The 15,965-nt window shown below is 44.6% G+C and overlaps 1 protein-coding gene across 1 annotated transcript in view; it reads right to left on the bottom strand.

Annotated features, from left to right (window-relative positions):
• The window catches only part of LOC141107583 (complement C2-like), a 108,939-nt gene that overhangs the window by 48,099 nt on the left and 44,875 nt on the right, over positions 1-15,965 (bottom strand). Inside the window, exons 9-11 of the mRNA XM_073598427.1 lie at positions 10,278-10,367; positions 3,149-3,286; positions 1,624-1,742 (exon numbers count right to left, since the gene is read on the bottom strand). Of these exons, the coding sequence (XP_073454528.1) occupies positions 1,624-1,742; positions 3,149-3,286; positions 10,278-10,367 (347 nt within the window). The remainder of the gene's footprint in view (positions 1-1,623; positions 1,743-3,148; positions 3,287-10,277; positions 10,368-15,965) is intronic.

The raw sequence follows: 15,965 nt of genomic DNA, 5'->3' as shown, positions 1-15,965 counted from the left end.
AACGGAACCGTGGCTCTGTCTCCTGGAAGTGGGGATGGGTACCTGTCAAAAACAGGTACCCGTTCCCCCTGAAAGGTGCCAATGTGGCACTGGAGGGAGGAGGGGAAGCAGATCAGCAGAGCTTCCACATTTGGGTGAAACTCCGCTTTAAATAGAATCCATTTGACAAAGTGAAGCAAGCTAAAAGATCTCAAAAAGTAACACATTGTGCCGTGATCTAAAGAAATTCAAGAACAGATGGGAAACAAAGTGATAGACATGTATCTGGAAAGGGTTACAAAGCCATTTCTAAGGCATTGGGACTCCAGCGAACCATAGTGAGAGTCATGATCCACTAATGGATGTTATCTAATGATCTGAATCATTTGTGACAAATATGCCCAAAAAAAAAATCAGGAAAGGGGCAAATACATTTTCAAAGCTTTTAAACCCAGCTTTCTAAACCACAGGTCTCCAAACTACGGCCTGTGGACCACTTATGGCCCACTACAATGTTTTACCCGGCCCAAAGCAACTTGTTTCAGGTATGAAAGGGGGACTCTGAATTGAAGGAGGGATTCTGAGGTGAAGGAGGGTGTGTAATGTAAAGAGGGGAGTCTGATGTGAAGGGGGGCTCAGATGTGATGAGGGCTTCTGATGTGAAGGGCGCTTTGATGGGACACCTCCTTTTCCCTCTCCCCCTCCATGAAACCTCCCCTTCTTTTTTTCTTTTTTTTTTCCTTTTCCTTTGCTTTTGATTCTTTTTTATGCATCTTTTACCTGTACTGGTTGTAAGACCTATGTTTTTCTGGGCCATTAGGCCCTGTGTATTGTTCTGTTTGTACAAGAATCAAATCAATATTAAAAACAAGAAAGGGGAGACACTGATGTGATGGGGGTTTCTAATGTGAAGTTATTTCTTAGTTATTCATTTAAATGTTATTTATTCATTTACAAAATAAATTTTTTTTCTTCAGCCTGCAAATATTTGTAATATGCTGGTACTTGATGTGGCCCTGAAAAGTTTGGAGACCCCTGACCTAAACCCAAGAACAAATAGGTAATTATTGCATATTTAAATTCTAAAATGTGGTGGCTGCGTTCATTTTCTTTTCTTTTTTTCAGGCTAAGCACTTTTTCTGCAATTACAGAAAAATGTTAATCCTGCTGAAAATCCAGTGTCCTTGTAACTTCCTGTCCATTGAACAAAATCACAATTAATGCTATCAGCTTTTCTAGCTACCAATCAGTGACCCATTTAACATTTTTATCCATTGTCCATTTGTACTTGCGTTTGGGCCTAACATCCTTCGCAGCGATAGGTTCAAACTCTCCAGCTTACATCCTACAAATAAATCTGAGGTTCTCTAAGGACTCTATCGGACTGAGGGATGGTGGGATTAAGAAAAAGATCCAGAGCTCTTAAACACATGGGCCCATTTTTTTTTCTTTGCCAGTTACCATTTAATCATTTTCTTGATAATGACGGTCAGCGGGCAAGTAAAAGCAAAGAAAAATAAAAAAAAAATAAAAACATCCAGCGGAACAGCCATTATTTATGAATATCTGCTATTTTAGAATCAGGGTGCATTGCAAATTGAATGCTTGTTTTAGCCATTTATAATTAATAACTTTTTTACTCACTTTAATTTCCACATTCCATGGATGTTTTTTCGGAGTAGATGTATCTGGACTCTCGTCACTTTGGTCTGTATCTAAGCTCTCATCATTCAGGCCACACATTTCCCCATAATTTTTAATTTCTGTAATAAATTTGCAAGATTGATTAGTTTTATTATTTAATTAAATATGCAAAATGATTGGCTCTTCCGCCTCTTCCCATGGTCTCTGTGTCATAAATATACTATATACAGCAACAACTGCAGGGGAAGGAGGTAAAGGGAAGCAGGACAAAGCAAGCATCAGGTGGAAAGGCTGGATGGGGGAGGGAATGCAGGTCAGGGTGAGTACAGGTGGTACAGATCAGGCAGGTTCAGGATACAACAGTAGTGGGTACACAGACAAAATGCTGAAATACTGGGTGGACTCATAGGTCAGTCTACATAGCCTCCCAACACCAGGGGGTGACTATTCGCTAAGACCCACTGGCTTCTGGGAGACACCTGCTGGTGGACATTGGAATTACACCACTCAAGTGTGGGGACTACAGTGCCACCAGTATTCTAGCTGTACAGCATTCTCCTGATACACACCGATCAGCCATTACTTTTTGACCACTAATAGGGTAAGTGAATAACACAGATTATATCATTACAATGGCATCTGAAAATCCGTAGGATATATTAGGCAGCAAGTGAACATGTTGTTCATGAGCTTGATGTGTTGAAAGCAGAAAAAATGGGTATCGCAATTTTTTGTTTATGGGGCTGTGTAGCCAGACACTGGTCAGGGTGCCCAAGCTGCCAACAGCAAAAAGAACCCACAACAGACACGTGAATGGCCCATGGAGCAATGGAAGAGGGGGGCCTGGTCTGATGAATTGCGTTTTCTTTTACAGCATGTGGATGGCCCAGTGCGTGTGTCACTTACCTGGGGAAGAGATGGCACCATAATGCATGGGACGACGGCCAGCCAGAGGCAGTGGGATGCTTTTGGCAATGTTCTGCTGGGAAACAGAGGGTCCTGCCAATCATGTGGATGTTACTTTGACACGTATCACCTACCTAAATATTGTTGGTGACCAAGTACACCCCTTCTTGGAAACAATATTCCGCGATGGCAGTGGCCTCTCCCAGCAGGATAATGCACCCTGCCATACTAAAAAATAGTTCAAGAACGGTTTGAGGAGCACAACAATGAAGTCTTGTCTCCAAATTCTCCAGATCTCAACTTAATTGAGCATCTGTGAGATGTGCTGGAAACACAAATCCAATCCATGGAGGCCCCACCTCGCAACTTACAGTATTTAAACGATCTGCTACTGATGACATGGAGCCAGATACCCCAAAATACCTTCAGAGATCTAGTGACGTCCATGCCTCAATGGGTCAGGACTGTTTTGGCAACAAAGGGGGGCCTACTCAATATTAGATGGGTGGTCATAAAGTTATAACTGATTGGTGTATATCCAGATAAGAAATAATAGATTAAAGAGCAAAAAGATTATAGACTGCTGTGGTGTAAGAGGAAGAAGAGTAGAAGACCATACTTGTTATCTCCTGGAAGACTTGTTCAATGCGCTCTGCTTCTTCCAGTATGAACATGTGCTGCTCCTTCTCCTTCTGAGACGCTATTTCACTCAGTTCTACCCTGTCAATTTCCGTACCAATACCGAATGCATAGATATCTAGGGGAGGACCAGACAACACACATATATACCTTAGTTATTGTAAAAGAAAAAAATGCTTACATTTCCAGCCTCATATATTAATTGCAGCTTCAGATTTATACATGTCGTTTTCAAGATAAGCCTGCATTCATGTTAATGCTATTAGTATATGGCGTTCAATGCTTTGGTACTGAAAACAGACAAACTGACTTCCAAATTGAAATCAAACAAATAAATTGGGTCAATCAGGCTTCAAAAAATATGTGGCCTCAGGTTTTGCACTGCAATGGTAAAGGTTAACTTGGAGGGTTTATGGGTAAAGTATGGTAGCGCCATGCATGTGTGGTGGCTGCTTTCTAGTCAATCTCCTACCTCGTTACATTTGCACAGATAATTCAGCCTTATGGTCAATCACCACCACCCACTCACTTCTTCTCTGGACACCAGTAACTAATACAATGGTAGAGCAAGGAAAATGATTGCATGTTCTACAGGAGCTGCTTCACAAGCTTACAGTCTGGTCTTCCATAAAAGTCAATTTGCTTTATACATAGGCACCAAATTTACAGTATACTCATGGTAAAGCCATTTTGTAGGAAACTATGCTGTAAGCAAGAATCAGATGACTAGGTTGTAAGTGCCGACCACACACTCATGGTAGTAAGGCTGTTTTGTGGGAGACTAGGTAATAAGCACCAACTACACATGCATGGTAATAAAGTCATTTTGTAGGAGACTAGGTTGTAAGTGACAACCACACTCATAGTTGTAAAGCCATTTTGCAGGAGACTAAGCACCAGACACACATGCACGGTAGTTAATAAAGTTATTTTGTAGGAGACTGGGATGTAAGTGCCAACCACGCAAGTAGTAAAGCCATTTTTTAGGAGACTAGGTTGTAAGTGCCAACCATACATGCATATTAGTAATGCCATTTTGTAGGAGACTAGATTGTAAATGCCAACCACACACTCATGGTAGTAAAGTCATTTTGCAGTAGACTAGCTCTACACATAAGCATGGTAGGTAATAAAGCCATTTTGTAGGAGACTAGGTTGAAAGCGCCAACCACACACTCATGGTAGTAAAGCTCTTATGTTTTCGACCCCACCCCCATTTTTCTTCTCCCTTTTTTTTTTTTGTAACACTGCAATCTATATTTTTGGGGCTGCAACTGGTACAAAACATACAAGTATTATTTAAATGTGATGCAACCCAATGTGTTATTGTATGTCGCTTAGTTTTGTGTTATTTACTGGTAGTATGGTAGTAAAGCCATTTTGTAGGATACTAGGTTGTAAGTGCCAACCACACATGCATGGTAGTAAAGCCATTTTGTAGGAGACTAGGTTGTAAGTGTTAAAGTGGAACTTCACTCTCCCAATCAACATTGATTATTTTTAATCCCCATGCTACTATCATTAGTAAATAGATGGGAAAATATATCATAGTTACTTATTTTAAACTTTTTTTTTGTCATTTCTTCAGTTACTTCCTGGATTCTTGCCTAGGCAAATGATGTCATACATCCCAGCAGTCTTCAGGAGGGGATGAAGGGTTTTCACAGCTAAGCACACTCTCCTGCATGCATACATACTTAAAGTGATCGTTTTTTTTATTTTTTTTTATTAAAAATAACAAACATGTTATACGTACCTCCTCTGTGTAGTGGATTTGCATAGAGCAGCCCAGATCCTCCTCTTCTCGGGTCCCTCTTCAGCTTTCCTGGCCCCTCCCTCCTGTTGGGTGCCCCCACAGCAAGCAGCTTGATATGGGGGCACCCGAGCCGAGTCACAGCTCCCTGTGTCCATTCAGACACATGGCTGCGGCCCCACATATGCATGGTAGTAAAGCCATTTTGTAGATGCTAGGTGGTAAGCACCAAAGGGTTGAGATCAGTACTCTGTGCAGGTCAGTCAAGTTCCTCCAGCCCAAACTCCCTCATCCATGTCTTTATGGACCTTGCTTTGTACACTGGTGAGCAGTCATGCTGGACCAGAAAGGGGCCATCCCCAAACTGTTCCCACAAAGTTGGGAGCATGAAATTATCCAAAATGTCTTGGTATACTGACACCTTAAGAGTTCCCTTCACTGGAACTAAGGGGCCAAGCCCAACCCCTGAAAAAACAACCCCACACCATAATCCCCCCTCCACCAAATGATTTGGACCAGTGCACAAAGCAAGGTCCATAAAGACATGAAGAGTGAGTTTTGGGGGGGGGGACTTGACTGGCTTGCACCTCAACCCGATAGAACACCTTTGGGTTGAATTAAAGCGGAGACTGCAAGTCAGGCCTTCTCATTCAACATCAGTGCCTGACAAATGTGCTTCTGGAAGAATAGTCAAACATTCCCATAGACACACTCCTTAGGCCCCTTTCACACGGACAGATAGAATGGTGCTTTTAGTTGCGGATTTTCTAGTTTTCTACCGCAGCTAAAAGCACACAATGCTTTCCTATGGCCCCATTCACACACTGCGTTTAGCTGCGATTTAGTTACATGCGGTTCCATGCGGATAGAAAAAATAGAATTGACTGCATCCAGGAGCGATTTAGCGCAGCTATCCGCACATAACCGCAGGTAATCGCAGTGCACTGTGTCAGCTGCGGATAGCAGCGCCGAGCTGGCTCGCTCATCGGGAAGTCCCCACCAATGCCAGGCACTGTTTGGTATGAATCGTGAGGGGGAACTCCACGCCAAATTTTAAATAAAAACCGGCATGGGTTCCCCTCCAAGAGCATACCAGGCCCTTCGGTCTGGTATGGATTCCAAGGGGCACCCCCTACGCCGAAAAAATCGGCGTGGGGGTCCCCCCCAATTCCATACCAGACCTTTATCTGAGCACGCAGCCCAGTCGGTCAGGAAAGGGGGTGGGGACGAGCGAGCGCCCCCCCCCTGAACCGTACCAGGCTGCATGCCCTCAACATGGGGGGGTTGGTGCTTTGGGGCAAGGGGGGGCGCCCCCACCCCAAAGCACCTTGTCCCCATGTTGATGAGGACAAGGACCTCTTCCCGACAACCCTGGCCGTTGGTTGTTGGGGTCTGCGGGCGGGGGGCTTATCAAAATCCGGGAGCCCCCTTTAAAAAGGGGGCCCCCAGATCCCGGCCCCCCACCTTATGTGAATGAGTATGGGGTATGATGGGACTGTGACGCCATAAGGGGCGGGGTCACTGGGTGACATCACCCGGTGGCCACGCCTCATGCCTATAAAATTGGTTGCGGACCTCGCTCACGGCATTACAGATAGAGGGAGCATCGTATCAACATCTCTGGAAGGGAAGAGGGAAGAAGACGTCTCAAAAGACCGAGCTCCTCCGCTAGAAAAAGAGCGGCAAAAGAGCAGAAGATAGCTGAGGAGCCTGGCAGAAGGAAGAAGGCACTGAAGAAGAACCAGAGAGTGCAAAGACGACACCGGAGAGAGGGAGAAGAGGCCTGAGAGACCCCCGAAGTCGGCAGAAGACCCCCGAAGTCAGAAGAAGAACCCCAAAGTCGGAAGAAGACCCTCGGAGCTGCCTAATAAATTACTTTTAAAACCTGTGTAGTGTGTTTCTCTTTTTTATTGACACTTTTTTCCCCAGGTGAATGGGTAGGGGTACCATGTACCCCATACTCATTCACATAGGGTGGGGGGCTGGGATCTGGGGGCCCCCTTGTTAAAGGGGGCTCCCGGATTCCGATAAGCCCCCCCCGCAGACCCCGACAACCAACGGTCAGGGTTGTCGGGAAGAGGCCCTTGTCCTCATCAACATGGGGACAAGATGCTTTGGGGTGGGGGGGCCCGCAGGGCACCCCCCTTGCCCCAAAGCACCAACCCCCCCATAAATCAACAAGAAAAACCTATGAAACAGACACTTTGCTCTAATTACATATAGCTATAGACAGATAGGGGTGATGCCCAAATAGAATCTGCCTACAGATGCTAAAACTTGCTAACATCCAGAGTAATATGGGTGGATGTGTTCCTCTGAATTGGAGAGCATAACAAAAAACAAGAGTAGAAGGCAAAAAGAATTCTTCAATAAGGAACCGGCATGTTTAGCAGAAATATAAATGTTTAATATAGAAAAAATGATACCACATATACACCAGATAGTGTCAACAAAGTTTGACAGTAAGTGAACCAATAACCACCACTACCAATTAAAATAGACAACGTTGTCTAAAAAACAAAGAACAACATACAGATGGCCACCACAACACATACAGACACATCTAATTGGCCAGCTGGACTTAAAAAGTCTCATGTATAGTATATCTAGCTGAAAAATGAAAAGCCAATGGGTGACGGTATGCAGCCTTGGATGAAGGGGAGTCCGCAATGTACACTGCCGATGGCAGGCCTGGGTTTGACTACAGGTGGGTGTACAAACTATGAAGGTTGCTGATAATAGCACTGACAAGTGGATATCAGCCGCAGCAAGTGGCATGCATGAGCGGCTGTGTCAGTGCTGGGCAGAGGTGCAGGGGAGGATGGTGTGCCTGTGTGACTTTAAATAAACGACAACAGCGTGTGGAGTGATGCGATCTCACCAGACCATAGGCATCCGGGTACAGCAGGTAAGTTGGACAGTCCAATCCTCCTCAAGCTAAATCATCCTCTGGTCAAAGACAGGGGGTGTACAAACTATGAAGGTTGCTGATAATAGCACTGACAAGTGGATATCAGCCGCAGCAAGTGGCATGCATGAGGGGCTGTGTCAGTGCTGGGCAGAGGTGCAGGGGAGGATGGTGTGCCTGTGTGACTTTAAATAAACGACAACAGCGTGTGGAGTGATGCGATCTCACCAGACCATAGGCATCCGGGTACAGCAGGTAAGTTGGACAGTCCAATCCTCCTCAAGCTAAATCATCCTCTGGTCAAAGTAAAGTGGCTGATAAGTCCGTGTGAGTAGATGCCCGCCAGGTAAATGGAAGTGGGGGAACGTAGTGGCGTACCGCCTGCTTGCGGAATGGAGCCACAGTTACTTCCGTTACTTCCGGATTCCGTGCTGTGGGGCTATCGACGGACTTTCAGCAGGGCTCGCTACTGCTGAAGCCGCTCAAGCCCTGCTGAAAGTCCGTCGATAGCCCCACAGCACGGAATCCGGAAGTAACGGAAGTAACTGTGGCTCCATTCCGCAAGCAGGCGGTACGCCACTACGTTCCCCCACTTCCATTTACCTGGCGGGCATCTACTCACACGGACTTATCAGCCACTTTACTTTGACCAGAGGATGATTTAGCTTGAGGAGGATTGGACTGTCCAACTTACCTGCTGTACCCGGATGCCTATGGTCTGGTGAGATCGCATCACTCCACACGCTGTTGTCGTTTATTTAAAGTCACACAGGCACACCATCCTCCCCTGCACCTCTGCCCAGCACTGACACAGCCCCTCATGCATGCCACTTGCTGCGGCTGATATCCACTTGTCAGTGCTATTATCAGCAACCTTCATAGTTTGTACACCCCCTGTCTTTGACCAGAGGATGATTTAGCTTGAGGAGGATTGGACTGTCCAACTTACCTGCTGTACCCGGATGCCTATGGTCTGGTGAGATCGCATCACTCCACACGCTGTTGTCGTTTATTTAAAGTCACACAGGCACACCATCCTCCCCTGCACCTCTGCCCAGCACTGACACAGCCGCTCATGCATGCCACTTGCTGCGGCTGATATCCACTTGTCAGTGCTATTATCAGCAACCTTCATAGTTTGTACACCCACCTGTAGTCAAACCCAGGCCTGCCATCGGCAGTGTACATTGCGGACTCCCCTTCATCCAAGGCTGCATACCGTCACCCATTGGCTTTTCATTTTTCAGCTAGATATACTATACATGAGACTTTTTAAGTCCAGCTGGCCAATTAGATGTGTCTGTATGTGTTGTGGTGGCCATCTGTATGTTGTTCTTTGTTTTTTAGACAACGTTGTCTATTTTAATTGGTAGTGGTGGTTATTGGTTCACTTACTGTCAAACTTTGTTGACACTATCTGGTGTATATGTGGTATCATTTTTTCTATATTAAACATTTATATTTCTGCTAAACATGCCGGTTCCTTATTGAAGAATTCTTTTTGCCTTCTACTCTTGTTTTTTTTTTACCAACCCCCCCATGTTGAGGGCATGCGGCCTGGTACGGTTCAGGAGGGGGGGGGCGCTCACTCATCCCCACCCCCTTTCCTGACCGAGCAGGCTGCGTGCTCGGATAAGGGTTTGGTATGGATTTGGGGGGGACCACCACACCGTTTTTTCGGCATAGGGGGTGCCCCTTGGAATCCATACCAGACTGAAGGGCCTGGTATGCTCTTGGAGGTGAACCCATGCCGGTTTTTTATTTAAAATTTGGCGTGGAGTTCCCCCTCAAGATTCATACCAAACACAGTGCCTGGTATTGGCGGGGATCCAAGTCGGATCCCCGTTCAATATGAGTCGGTACCCTGTCGGGTTGCTATGGAAATGGCAAACCGCAGCTAAACGCAACCCCAGCTAATCGCACTGTACAAATGCAGCTGATCGCAGTGCCTGGTGTCTTGAATTTCACAGAAAAAAAAAACATGCTTTTAACTGCGGCAGAATAGCCGTCCGTGTGAAAGGCACCTTAACCTTGTGGACAGCCTTTCCAGAAGAGTTGAAGTTGTTATAGCTGCAAAGGGTGGGCCAACTCAATATTGAACCCTACGGACTAAGACTGGGATGGCAATAAAGGTCATGTGCATGTAAAGGCAGGCGTCACAATAATTTTGGTAATATAGTGTATATATAGAGAGAGAAAAGATAGAGATAAGAGATATCAGTAAGAACAAAATAAAATAGAAGAAGATTAGAGAGAGTGAAAAGAGAAAAAGAATTCAAAGAGAAAGATAAAAGATAGATAACATAGAAAAATATATAAAAAGGGAAAAAGGGAGATAGATAAGAAAGAGATAGGAGAGAGCTCTAAAAGAAAGAAAAAGAGACAGATTAAAGAGAGATAAAAGAGAATGATCAGACAGAACAAACGATCAGACAGACTCGGCTTCACCTAGGTAATCCTCTCTTTTTGTAGTGATGTCTAGGAATTCTTTAATTCTCTTTACCATGTCCACAGGCCGACCACCCATGTTTGATTTTCCTAGATAAAATGATACAATGACAGTGTATTAGTTGGTTACGATCATTTACCGGTCATGGGTTATTGGTCACCACATCACCAATTTATTCATTCAGGGACATTCTGTAAAATATCACAAACAGTGTACAGAGCTAGTAGAACCCATTATAAAATGTACGTTTATGAGGACAGTTCACATTATTATTATTATTTAAGGTACTTATATAGCACTTTATATCAATTTATGCAGCACTTTACATATACATTGTACATTCACGTTGATCATCATTATATGTAATGCTGGGACGTACGATACAAGACTACTGGAGGAGCACTGAGGCACTATATCTAATGACGCCTGCACTGCTATGATAGCATATCCACTGTTACCTTTTCCTTGTGCTGGGCTTTCTACGATGGACCATATCATGCCAACCCATGCAGGGCTGTCTTTAGCGCAGGGCAAACGGGGCACTTGCCCCGGGCCCAATCTTTGTTGGGGGGCCCGCGCTAGCCGTGAGTTGGGGCCCCGATGACAGCTTTGCAGAGCGCACAGAGGACACGGGAGGATGTATTCCTCGCTAGCCAGCTGAGAGGGGGCGGGGCCAGGAGCTCCACTGACGCTCTGACCCCGCCCACGTGCAGCCTGTGTACTCGGAAAAGAGCTTCTGTAGTGAGAGCCAGTGATCGGAGTGGGAGTGTCAGTGGAGCTTCCGGCCCCGCCCCCTCTATACTGGCTGGTGAATACAGAGGTCCGGGGGCGGGGCCGGGAGCTCTAATGACACTCCCACTCCGATCACTGGCTCTCACTACAGGCGCTCTATTCCCAGTACACAGGCTGCACGTGGGCGGGGTCAGAGCGTCAGTGGAGCTCCCGGCCCCGCCCCTCTCAGCTGGCTAGCGCGGAATACATCCTCCCATGTCCTCTGTGCGCTCTGCAAAGCTGTCATCGGGGCGACAATTTACGGGTGATGTGGGCCCCCCAACAAAGCATCAGTGGAGCTCCCAGCTGCTTTAGTGAGAGCAGAGAGTGGAAGCCCCGCCCACAGTCTTGAATGTATGTAATGAGTTTGGCTGGCCAGGTATGTCCTTACAACCATAAAATGCCTGACTGTTTAAACCCTGAGCTGTGTTATTTAACTGTAAAGCTGTGCATTGCTGAAAGTTCTCTGACCATCCCCTGTATAATGTCTGCAGTCTCTGATTGTCTCCTGCAGTATGTGCGCAGTCTCTGGTAATCTCCTGCAGTATGTCCGCAGTCTCTGATTGTCTCCTGCAGTATGTCCGCAGTCTCTGATTGTCTCCTGCAGTATGTGCGCAGTCTCTGGTAATCTCCTGCAGTATGTCCGCAGTCTCTGATTGTCTCCTGCAGTATGTCCGCAGTCTCTGATTGTCTCCTGCAGTATGTCCGCAGTCTCTGAGTGTCTCCTGCAGTATGTCCGCAGTCTCTGAGTGTCTCCTGCAGTATGTCCGCAGTCTCTGATTGTCTCCTGCAGTATGTCCGCAGTCTCTGATTGTCTTCTGCAGTATGTCCGCAGTCTCTGATTGTCTCCTGCAGTATGTCCGCAGTCTCTGATTGTCTCCTGCAGTATGTCCGCAGTCTCTGATTGTCTCCTGCAGTATGTCCGCAGTCTCTGATTGTCTCCTGCAGTATGTCCGCAGTCTCTGATTGTCTTCTGCAGTATGTCCGCAGTCTCTGATTGTCTCCTGCAGTATGTCCGCAGTCTCTGATTGTCTCCTGCAGTATGTCCGCAGTCTCTGATTGTCTCCTGCAGTATGTCCGCAGTCTCTGACCCTCTCCTGTAGTATGTGTATTAATGTGCCCCTTTACTTGCTCAATTATTTGGGATTGCTCCACTGCTCAGTGAGAGGTAATGATGTGCATGAACCTCTAGCAACCAATCAGCAAACAGTAGTGATCTGCTTTAATCTCTAGCAACCAATCAGTAAGTGCTAATGATGTGCTGTAACCCCTAGCAACCAATTAGTGAGCGCTAATAATGTACATTAACCTCTAGCAACCAATCGGCAAGCAGAAATTATGTGTTGTAACCTCTAGAAACCAGCCATTGAGCAGTAATGATAGGCTGTAACCTCTGGCAAACAATTGCAATCGCTGCGTGATCTGCTGCAGTAAACTGATTTTGAGTCTACCTGCTATTTTTTGTATGTCTCAGAATGGAGGGGGGCCCCAAGAAAATGTTTGCCCAGGGCCCAATCAAAATTAAAGACGGCCCTGCGCATATCACTATGGACTAATAAAAAAAGAATATATTACCGCTTTTCCCCATTTTTTTTTTTGCCATCTGTCACATGGAAGAGATTTCTCCTCACTTCCTGTCTTAAGCCCCGCACACACAATCAGAAAATTGTAAAATTGTACAAAAAATATCCCTTTCAACGCGATCGTACGATAATCTGATTGTTAGTAGACATGTGCTCTGCCAAAAAATGTGTTTGCTTTCCTTTTTGTTTCACTCGTTTTTCGTTTTTTTTTTTCATTTTTCGCGTCATTCGTTATGATCAAAATTCGTTATTTCGAATAAATTCGAAAATTCTGAATTTCGAAATTCGAAAATCCAAAAATAAGAAAGAAAATCAAAGAAGAACGAAAATCCAAAAATTCAAAATAATAACTAACTAACTAATAATAACTAACCATTAAATTTATAGGTATTGGAATTTCCTTTCAAATGTGGCTGTTAGTAAACGTAACGAATACGAATTTATCCGAAGTTACGAATTATCTGTAAAAACGAATGCCGTATCTAAACTAATGGAACGTAACAAATTAATAATAATAAATTATAATGAAAAAAAGTTTTTATTATTGTTATTTATCATTATGACAGTGGCCACAAAAAGGGTGAATATTCACAGTTGCCTCACATATAGCAATAAAAACCTGTCCTCGTCTTGCCCTATTCTATCCAAAATAAAATAATGAACAAAAAAATTAAAGTGTACCTAAACCCAAAAACAAAAATGTGATATATTGCAGCTTACCAGTCCTTTGATGCTCTTTTACCATTTATTTCACCTCGTGTTTCTGCCAGAAACACACTTCCTGTCCTAGGGTGACAACACTCACTCATCCTTCTAAAATAAAGTGGTTGTGAACCCTCATATATACCAAGTGAAGTACAGTTGTGCTCGTAAGTTTACATACCCTGGCATAATTTAAGATTTCTTGGCCATTTTTCAGAGAATATGAATGATAACACAAAAACTTTTCTTTCACTCATGGTTAGTGTTTGGCTAAAGCCATTTATTATCAATCAACTGTGTTTACTCTTTTTAAATCATAATGACAACAGAAACTACCCAAATGACCTTGATCAAAAGTTTACATACCCTGGTGATTTTGGCCTGATAACATGCACACAAGTTGACACAAAGGGGTTTGAATGGCTATTAAAGGTAACCATCCTCACCTGTGATTTGTTTGCTTGTAATTAGTGTGTGTGTATAAAAGGCCAATGAGTTTCTGGACTCCTGACAGACCCTTGCATCTTTCATCCAGTGCTGCACTGACGTTTCTGGATTCTGAGTCATGGGGAAAGCAAAAGAATTGTCAAAGGATCTGCAGGAAAAGGTAGGTGAACTGTATAAAACAGGAAAGGGATATAAAAAGCTATCCAAGCAATTGAGAATGCCAATCAGCAGAGTTTAAACTCTAATCAAGAAGTGGAAAATGAGGGGTTCTGTTGAAACCAAACCACGGTCAGGTAGACCAACTAAAATTTCAGCCACAACTGCCAGGAAAATAGTTTGGGATGCAAAGAAAAACCCACAAATGACTTCAGGTGAAATACAGGACTCTCTGAAAACATGTGGCATGGCAGTTTCAAGATGCACAATAAGGAGGCACTTGAAGAAAGATGGGCTGCATGGTCGAGTCGCCAGAAGAAAGTCATTACTACGCAAATGCCACAAAGTATCCCGCTTACAACACGCCAAACAGCACAGAGACAAGCCTCAAACCTTCTGGCACAAAGTCATTTGGAGTGATGAGACCAAAGTTGAGCTTTTTGGCCACAACCATAAACACTACATTTGGAGAGGAGTCAACAAGGCCTATGATGAAAGGTACACCATTCCTACTGTGAAACATGGAGGTGGATTGCTGATGTATTGGGGATGTGCGAGCTGCACAGGAAATTTGGTCAACATTGATGGCAAGATAAATGCAGTATGTTATCAAAAAATACTAGAGGAACATTTGCATTCATCAGCCAGGAATCTGCGCATGGGACGTACTTGGACATTCCAACATGACAATGATCCAAAACACAAGGCCAAGTCGACCTGTCATTGGCTACAGCAGAATAAAGTGAAGGTTCTGGAGTGGCCATCTCAGTCTCCTGACTTCAATATCATTGAGCCACTCTGGGGAGATCTCAAACGTGCAGTTCATGCAAGACAGCCCAAGAATTTACAAGAACTGGAGGCTTTTTGGGAAGAGCAATGGGCAGCTTTACCACCAGAGAAGATAAAAGCCTCATCCACAAATACCACAAAAGACTTCAAGCTGTCATTGATGTTAAAGGGGGCAATACACGGTATTAAGAACTGTGGTATGTAAACTTTTGACCAGGGTCATTTGGGTAGTTTTTGTTGTCATTATGATTTAAAAAGAGTAAACACAGTTGATAGATAATAAATGGTTTCAGCCAAACACTTACCATGAGTGAAAGAAACATTTTTGTGTTATCATTCATATTCTCTGAAAAAATAGCCAAGAAATCATAAATTCTGACAGGGTATGTAAACTTATGAGCACAACTGTATCTGCAATCTCATCTTCTCTACGTGCCATCAAAAGTGCAGATTTGTGATAAAATCATTCTGCATCTGTGAGGAGTAGAGAGGAGGGGTTGGAGAGCTGTAGTTACAGTGTGTGAGAGCTGATTGGAGGAAAGGGACACACCCCCCTCCACACACCTCACAGGAACAAAGGAAGGATACAGAGCTGTGTTGTGAATAGACAAGCTGTGTGCTGAGCTCTCCTCCCCATCACAAATGTATCTCATGTGTCAGGAAAACTTCTTAAGTCCATACACACGGGTCGAATGTCGGGGAGACATCGGTCGGTTTAATGACATTGGGCCTGTCTGTAGGTCGGTCTGTCCAACAGAAGCTGGCTGTTTGGAGCACGCTGGAAAACAAGCAGCCAACCAACTCCCGATCAGCGCTCTCAGGCAATGGCTGAGAGCGCTGATCAGAGTGTTCTGGGGTGGGCCATCCCCCTGTCAGAACACAGCAGCTCAGCGGGGGAGATCACTGTACTAACTACGGATGGTTAGTACAGTGGCTCTGACCGGAGCTGTCAACAAAAACTTGTAGTGTGTACCAGGAATTAGAAGTGACACATGCTGATAAGAGAGAAACAAAGCACCAGAAAGAAACAACACTTAGAGCTTTGGAGACAGCCAAGTAAACACTAGAGATATGTGCTTTGTTCAGATTTCATGACTGAGGTTTAAAACTAATTTAGGACAACTGAAATAGAGTAGGACTATGGATACCCTGCCCCTCTCCTATTTTCCATAACATAGAGGTTAGTGGTACTGTAGTCTCAGAGATAGTTGAAAACAATATAAAAGATAACAGTCAACA

This window comes from Aquarana catesbeiana, linkage group LG09, assembly GCF_042186555.1.
Source record: "Aquarana catesbeiana isolate 2022-GZ linkage group LG09, ASM4218655v1, whole genome shotgun sequence".
NCBI classification, from domain to species: domain Eukaryota; kingdom Metazoa; phylum Chordata; class Amphibia; order Anura; family Ranidae; genus Aquarana; species Aquarana catesbeiana.
Note: the sequence above shows the minus strand (reverse complement) of the source record. Positions and strands in the feature narration are given on the sequence as shown.